General features: G+C 36.9%; 1 protein-coding gene across 1 annotated transcript; it reads right to left on the bottom strand.

The window, feature by feature from the left end:
- Nucleotides 1-1957: 1957 nt before the first annotated feature.
- On the bottom strand, nt 1958-2896 carry LOC118665479 (olfactory receptor 1019-like). Its single transcript, XM_036326926.1, has one exon. The coding sequence runs from the start codon at nt 2894-2896 to the stop codon at nt 1958-1960; it is 939 nt and encodes a 312-aa protein (XP_036182819.1).
- Between the last annotated feature and the right edge of the window lie 6279 nt (nt 2897-9175).

The following is a 9175-nucleotide window of genomic DNA, read 5'->3' as shown; positions in this document are numbered from 1 at the left end:
CTCAGTTGGTTGGAGTGTCCTCCCATGTGCCAGATGGTCACAGGTTCAATTCTTGGTCAGGGCACACACCTAGGTTGAGGATTCCATGCTTAGTCAGGGCACATATGGAAGGCAACCAATTGATGTATCTCTTTCACATGGGTCTCTCTCTCTCTCTCTCTCTCTCTCTCTCTCTCTCTCTCTCTCTCTCTCTTTCTCTCTCTCTCTCTCTCTCTTTCTTCCTTCACCTCTCTCTAAAATCAATTAAAATAATTTAAAATCTAGAACTGCTGATCCTGATGATCCTTGGGACAGAATGATCAGAATTAACAGATCCAAAAAGTTCTTTACATAAAATAATTTCTTATCTGATACTCAGCTTAGGCCAAAGGAAGAAATACAGGTGAATTTTGTGAAGATGAACATATTAGAATAAAATAAAGAGAGTTCTTTTTCTTCTTCATTGATAAAACTCCTTTTTATTTTTTTGTTAATCCTCACTGAGGATATTTTCCCATTGATTTTTAGAGAGAGTGGAAGGGAGGGGGAGAGACAGAGAGAAACAACTATGTGAGAGAGACACATCAGTTGGTTGCCTCCCACACTCACCCCAGAGACCATGGCGAGGGACGGAGCCTGCAATAAAAGGATGTGCCCTTGACCAGAACCGAACCCTGGACCTTTCAGTCCAAGGGCTGACACTCTATCCACTGAGCCAAATCAGCTAGTGCCAAAGGCTCCTTTTTATATCAGTCTTGCAGGGGACATACATGCATTCCTTCAATAATTTTTTATTGAATTTAGTGGGTTGACGTTGGTTAATAAAATACAGGTCTCAGGTATACAGTTCTACAATATATCTGCTATACTTGCATATTGTATTTTGTGTTTACCATCCCAGGTCAAGTCTCCTTCCATCTCATTTACCCTCCCTTTATCCTCTCCTACCCCCTCCACTCTGATCCTCTGGTAATCACCATACTGTTGTCTGGTCCATGAGCCTTTCCTTTTTTTATTTGCTTAATCACTCATCCTCTGCATCCAGCCCCCAACTCTATCCCCTTTGACAGCTGTTTGTTCTGTGTCCATGAATCTGTTTCCATTTAGTTGGTTTATTTTGTTCATGAGATTCCATATGTACTGGTAAGTGAAATCATGTGGTACTTGCCTTTCTCTAATTGGCTTGTTTCACTTAGCATAATAATCTCCGGTCCTATTGTTGTTGCAAAAGGTAATATTATCTTCTGTTGTGTGTGTATGTGGCTGAGTAGTATTACATTGTGTAAATGTACCACAGCTGTTTTATCTACTCACCTACTGATGGGAACTTGGGCTGCTTCCAAATGTAAACATTGCTGCAATGAAAGTTTTTGAATGGCATCCTGAAAATGAACATAGTAAATAGCAAAGTAGAAATAATGGTGAACAAGTCAGGCAAGGGCTTTGCACTTATAAACCTTCGAGTTAGGGCAAGAAAATTTAAATTTATATTATTATTTATTTACTACTTATTACTTCTAAGTGTTATGATATAAAATTTACAGTCTGATGCCAGTACATAGGAAGAAGACAAAAAACAAACAAAAAAACAACATCTAACTTAAACCACTAAAACTCCCTTGTGACTGAGAAAATTTATTAAACTCATTGTGTTGAAAAATGGAGCTTTATGGAGGATAAATTTAATTGGCATGGAGGGAGATGAGACTATGCCCATATTTCTTTGGAAGATACTCATGAATAGAGAGAGTGGTATAAAAAAACCCTCTTTGCAAAACAGTAGAGTAAACCTATTACTACTCTTCCTAAATTTGAAGAGGTTAAGATTGGTAATCACTGTATCTTATACGCAATTTAGACACAGAGATAGGTAAAGAAATAGGCAGAATTGTACTGGTGAGACTATAGGACACTTGTCAAAGTACCTGAACTTGAGTTCTCAACATCTCTAAATAAAACTTTTTGGGTGAACATGCTTTCACCCAGAACATAACTTAGTGCCTAGTGCTTTTCTCAGGGCACCTTTCACATCCTTATTCCTTAAACTGTAGATCAGTGGGTTTAACATGGGGATGACAACTGTGTAGAAAACAGAAGCCACTTTGTCTGTGTCCATGGAGTAACTGGAGTTGGGTCTGAAATACATGAACAAGAGCGTACCAAAAAATACCCCCACAGCGGTTAGGTGGGAGGCACAGGTAGAGAAGGCTTTGCGTCTGCCCTCTGCTGAGTTCAATCTAAGGATGGTGGCTATGATGTAGCTGTAGGAGAGGAGGACAGTGATGATGCTGGACCCCACAACACAGCTACAGGAAATGGTTGTGGCTATTTCAATGATGGTTGTATTCAAGGAGGAGAGAGCTAATAAAGGTGCGATGTCGCAGAAGAAGTGATTGATGACATTGGAATTACACAATGATAATGGAAAAGTGCAAGAGGTGAAGATTGTTACATCCATCAAACCTGCAATGTAGGCAATGGCCACAAGCCGAAGGCACACCCTCCTGGACATGGCAGTTGTATAAAGAAGTGGATTACAGATGGCTACATAACGGTCATAGGCCATGACCGACAGCATGACACATTCCACAGCTGCAAAGAACCCAAAAAGAAACATCTGAAGAAAGCACAAATTGTATGGAATCCTTTTTTGCTCAGATAAGAAATCAACCAGCATCTTGGGAGCGACAGTGGAGGAGTAGCAGACATCACAGAAAGACAGGTTGCTCAGGAAATAATACATGGGCGTGTGGAGTCTGGGGTCCATGTTGATCAGTAGGATCATCCCTAGATTGGCGATCACGGTGATGCCATAAACCAGCAGGAAGAGCACAAAGAGCCCCCGCTGCACATCCTGTCTGCCAGAAAGTCCTAGGAGTATGAAGTCAGCAAACACAGTGCAGTTCTCAGCAGCCATCACTCAGGTCTGGAAAACCCTTTGTGTTAAAGAAGGAAGTGGAAGTGGGGTTGACATCATACTACTATTTTTCTGTAACTAGAAGAAGAGATAAACATTGCTAAGTATGCTTTAGGTAAAATGACTCTCCTTGAAACATACCCAATTTATTACAAATTGTGGAAGTGGTTATGCTAATAATAATGCCTACATTTGTACTGCACTTGATAGAGTTTGCAGTGTAGTTTCATTAAAAATCAATCATGCTATTTTCACACCAACCTATGCAGTACTTATGATAATTTTTACTACTTCTATCTTATATTAAGAACTTGATGTCCTCAATGTTCTGTATAGGCAATAGCTCTTAAAATTATTTGGTCCAGATAACTCATATATTCTGACAAGACTGTTTTTCTTTTTAGTGTTGTAGAACTATTCTATTCTTAATAGAGAAGTGTAGTTAGTGAGAGGTTCTGGTAATGAATGCATTTCTTTGTTATTTCTTCACCAATCCATTTGTGAAACAGGCAGAGTGATTACGGGTTCCTACATATAACATTCTCCCAATACCCCATCAGCCCCTCAGGTCCTATCCAGCCTTAACAAACAAGGGATAGAAATGGTCTGTGATCCAGGACCCAGTGGAGCAGTGAGGGTGGTGCTTGCTAAAGTAGTTTTGGAGGATCCAGAGAACGTTATGTTAGGGTTCACAGTCAGGAATATGCCAGCGCTAACCATGCCTCTTCTGACAGCAGCTGTTGCTCAGGGGAAGTGATGGAAACCTTTTGGGATACTATTGCACAGGTGACCTAGAAGAAAGAAAGAGAGTATGGACTACCATGTGAACCCTTCAACTCTAATTTACTGGAGTCCACATAATCTATTATTCACCAACAGATCAGAGTTCTAAGACATTTAAAAATATTCACTGATGCACAATCCCATTATTCTAGGAAGATTCATATCTAATCTATACCCTCACACCAATTCCCTAGAAATTCTAATTTTGTTGTTTTGTTTTCATTGACTCTTATTTCATGTGAAGATCTCCAAATTCGTCCTCCCTTCGGTGGTGTTGGTGGTTTTGGAGGGGCCAATCAATTCTATGTTCCACTGCCATATTTTACCCAATCAGTCACATTGTATATAATATCATGTGTGACCTCCTTAAGTCTGTGGGAATATAAAGTGGAGTTGAGGGTAGATAAATGTGAGAAAAAGAACATATGAATATTGGTCTTGTGATCAATGTGCAGTATTCCAAACCCTTGGTAAAATTCTCTAGACATGTCATCAACAAATGTTTTCCATGTAAAAACAAATCTATTTTTTAAATGTACAAAAATAGAGGTTAAAATTTTAAAATAATTAAAAATGAGCTACTACCTCCCAATCTATGCTGACATTTTATTGTGATTATATATGTGCATGTGTTTAAATTAAATAAATAAAATATATCTGTCTCTACATGGCTTTCCTGATATCGCTGGTGTCCTTAAGCCTAATACTAAATGAACAATTGTCTATATAAAGTCTTTCTTCCAGAAAATGGTTGTCTGATCCTGAGAGATGGCCATCTATATATATATATAATATGCAAATTAGGCCGGGATGCCATAATAGGTCACGACTGGACAGGAGGAAGTTGTGTGTGCAGGTGAGGCTGGGAGCAGAGATGGAGACAAAGATGGAGGGGGGGGGGGGAGGGGACGGGGGGCGCCTGCCTGAGCTGGCAAGGCAACTCCAGTGGCCCGGAGCAAACACAGGCAGGGAGACAGGGGGAGCCTGGGGCGGAAGTCAGGCTCCGGTCCTGGCCAATGGAGGTGCTGGTCTGACCTGACTTCCTCAGAGGCCTGTGGGCGGGGCGGGGTGTGGGGGTGGGGGGGGTGGGGTGTAGGGGGGTTCCCTCCTTGCGAGATTTCAATTGCAGGATGGGCCTCTAGTTATCATATAAATGCATGACAATGCTACCAAGGAAACCAGGTTTAGTTAAGGCTCCCTGTTCCATGAAACAGGAAAAGAAAGCATTGTAGATTGCACAAAATACCTCTGTACTATAAGCAATGTAGTGTTTTAACAACATAAAAAAAAAAATTTAATTGAACATTCTGTGAATTTAGTATGCATTACTAATTTCAAAAGCATATCTTGAAGCCATATTGTGTAAAGTAAACTGCTAAAGATTTAAGATAAAAAATGGATTCCTGTAGTTGTCTACAATCTGATAGTAGATAACCCTTGCTTTTATAAAACCACTTAAATTTATACATATATATATTTATACTTTTTGAAGTCATATACTTACTTTTTTTCTGTACGCCCTACACTATTATCTACTATTGGATTTTATACATTTCCTTTGTGTTAATAAATTGATAAGCAAGTAGTGTTTTAGAGTGCATATACTAACGACATATTTTCTCTGCATTAAACATGCTTTTATATAGCTCATTTTGAATTTGGTCAACTAATTTACTGAAATAATTTCAATGAATTAGCATTGCCAGGGCAAAGCATATTCAAAATTTATATTTTAATTAAAAACTATCTTTCCCCCTAATTGTAGATATTACTCATCAATCTGTCTCCCAGTGTTCAGTTATGAGAGTTAAAACTGTACAACACTGTTCAAAACTGAAAAACATTAGATGTCAGTGTTTTTATTCGGTGACAGTGTGATATTGCAGATAAATTATTCTGTCACTGGTTAGCACAATCATCATAAATGCTGAATCCTGTGATTATCACTTGTATTGTTTCATTTTCTTTTTTTCCAATTTTCTTGGATTATAGTCTCTCTGTTACTGGTTTCTAAGAGCTTTGTTAAGATTAAAGATGTTAATCATTTCTCATGCCCTATTTTTGTTATTATTTTACTGTAGCGTTTTACTTTTTGGTTGAACGGAAGTTGCGTATTAAATATAATCATGTTCCATTTTTTTAAAAGGCAAATGAATTTTCAGAATGAACACATCCCTGCACTAAACTCTGAACTAAAAAAAGAACATAAGCATTTCAGAGATGGTCTGCAGTCATTGACAAACTCATTAGTCAACAGAGCCAAATATCAACAGTACAACGATTGAAATTTCTTTTGAGAGCCAAATTTTTTAAACTTAAACTATATAGGTAGGTACATTGTTATTAACTTAATTAGGGTACTCCTAAGGCTTAGGAAGAGCCACACTCAAGGGGCCAAAGAGCCGCATGTGGCTTGCGAGCCGCAGTTTGCCAACCACTGGTCTAACGCTTTAACATTAGATGTCCAATGTGATAGATTTTCACTAACGAAAAAAAGTCTAGTTTTATCACTGACAATGGTACTGCATATGTTAGTAAATGACAAAAATTATCTTTTTTTCTTTTATTATTTTATGTTTATTGTTGACACTATTGCAGATGTCTCCATCCCTCCTGCCCCCTTTGCTCACCTAAATGAAGCTTTTTATGCTTTTGTTTTGGTGTGTGGCATCATAGTGTTTACTGAAACTGAAACACGTTTTGCAGTATTCTATCACTTACCTTCCCTGGTTTGTGGAAGCACTTAGAAACCATTTGTATGACTAATCTTTGCCAAAAGGACATATTCCTTTTCAAACCAAAGAGATGTGATAAAAAGAAGTATAAACAAAATAAAATGTGGAAATTGACATATCTTTTTATTTTAAGCTGCCTGTTCCATTTAAATGAAAATAAGTACAGGAAAAATAAATGTTCTTGAGCTACATAGGATTCTGTCTTGTTTCTATGAAAATTATTATATTTATGTGTGTCTATTGATATATGAAAATTTGAATTTGGGCAGTGGTCTAATTTTTATTTGTTTAGACAAAAACTATGGCCTGGATACTTTTAATGTGTTATCTCTATTATTTGCAAAACACAGAGCACATCTTAAATTTATGCATGCAGCAATATCTCTTGTATAGTGATAAAAGGTAATGGTTTACGTATGAACCTTTATTAAAATATAAATAAAATATTTAACTTTCTTATAATAATGATAAATGTGGTCAGAGGAATTCACACAGGTCTAACAAAGAAATATCATTGTTTGGCCATTAGAAGGAAGAATTTATTTAACTGAGTAAGCAGATATAAAATGATTCATTAACCAAATTCCGAAACCTGGATTCTTCATTTTTCCAAAAGTAAGGTGTTTCTTTGCCCTACATTCTTTAATTTAAGCCATTTGGAAACCTACCTGAAATGAGCAAGTCTTTCTGTCCTTATCTCCGGTACATCAACAATAGGCAGATTGCATTTTATTTCTACCTCAGTGACTGTTGGGACAAATCTCTAAAGCCTCTGCCTCCACTCCTCTGTGTTGTGAGAATATGATTAATTAGATTCCGCTTCTGTGTTTTCCCCTGTGAATGCTGCAACAACTTTAGCAAAGGCTCAACTTTAATCCTTCACTCCTTTGAGTAAATTGGTCAGTGTCAGACATTTACCAGACTTTATTTGAAAGCTGTGCTTCATGCTACCATGAGTCAACATTCTCTTCCAGTGAAAGCAGATGTCTGATGAACTTAGATTTTGATCTGCTTTTCATTGTTTATCCTGTTTCTTCCACTTCTGAAACACCTCCTTCACTTCTCACTTAGAAATATGGTTGTCTCACATATTGCTATTTTCATTAGTTATTGTCGGATTCCTTCCCACAAGTACACATCAATTGCCCTCATTGCAAGGATTTTTTTTGACTGTGTAAGGGTAGCAAACTTTTTCCTTCTCCTCTTAGGGTTTTTTTTTTTTTGTTTTTTGTTTTTTGTTTTTTGTTTTTTTGTTTTTTTTTTTTTTTTGACTGGCCTAATAGGAAATTGGCATCACACAAATTAACAGGAGGAAGACAAATTGAATTTTGCATGGAGAGGGGACCCATACCAAATGCGAGACTCAAAGAGGTGGACAAAGGACGCAGATTATGTACCTTTAATACAAGTACACAACAAATATGTGAAAAATTGAGGAAATGACAAGACAAAAGGGTTTAAGACAGGAAGACTGAAGAAGTAACAAGTTTTGTTTATACAACCTTCCTAGCTCTGCATTCCCTATCTCTGGTGTTAAGAAAGCAAATATATATTGTTGCAAATTGAATACCAATGTGAGACCTTTTGTCCAGTGACATTAGAGAATGCCCTGCTCCTTCTTAGAGTTGTCAATAGGACCATAGCTGTTCACCAGAATGAGGGAAAGAAGGGAAATCCACAGGCTGATGGGAAGGCTCTGAAGTGCAATGTAAATCTAGAGCTGCTGATCCTGGGGTTTCTGCTGATATAATTGGGGCAGAGTGAGGAGAAATAGAAGTTAGAAGTGAGAAGTTCTAACTTCTCACTAATAGAGTGAGAAGTTCTCTACATCAAATGATCCCTGCCCCTGATACTTACTCAGCTGAGGCCAAATGAAGCATACAGATGAATCTCTGTCAGATGACATACTAGAATCAAATAAAACAAACTGAGATTTAAAAAAAAAATTACAAAAACTCTAAAATAAAAATGAATTTTTTGGGGATGAATATCCCAACGCTCAATTTTGTAGGGGAGAGTCATTCATTTATTCAATAAATGTTTTAAAATGGCATGCGCGAGCTGAACACTATAAATAGTAAAGTAGAAATATTGTGAACAGGCAGAAAAGGGACTTGCATTTATGGACTATGAGTTGGAGCAGCAGCTTTTTAAATTTTCTTATTCATTTTTTACTACTTATATATTTCTGTGATGATGGAATATTTATAAGCTAATCCTGGTACATAGGAAGGATACAAACATACCTCTTATTATCCACTAATACTGTATTCTACCTGAACAAATTTATTAAACTCATTACCAAAATTGAATCATAATAAGAATAATTTGAATTGACATAGGTGGAGAGGTTATGATATTCACTGGGGCATACCCATGAACAGAGAAAAGGTGTATAAAAAGAACTTTTTGAAAATGAATTTATTAATACTCTCTCTAGTTTGGAAAGTAGATTAATGACTACTACAATAATGACTACTCTGTACATTTTATTTAGGCATAATAATAATTGAGTACTCTGAAAATCTGAAATTGTATAATGTTCTCCATAACTGGATTACCAGCTAATCAATAATAGTATAAACCTCATGTACAATCACCTTAAGTTATTAAAATAGATTTTAGCATCTCTCAACATCCCACCACTAAGTAATGACTACTATTAAAATTGTGTTCAGAATACAGTTTCAATTTATTTCACAGATACACAGAAAACCAATTTAAGTCATTGAAAATATAATAGCAGTGTAAATAATATTTG

This window comes from Myotis myotis, unplaced genomic scaffold, assembly GCF_014108235.1.
Source record: "Myotis myotis isolate mMyoMyo1 unplaced genomic scaffold, mMyoMyo1.p scaffold_m19_p_10, whole genome shotgun sequence".
Taxonomy (NCBI): Eukaryota; Metazoa; Chordata; class Mammalia; order Chiroptera; family Vespertilionidae; genus Myotis; species Myotis myotis.
Note: the sequence above shows the minus strand (reverse complement) of the source record. Positions and strands in the feature narration are given on the sequence as shown.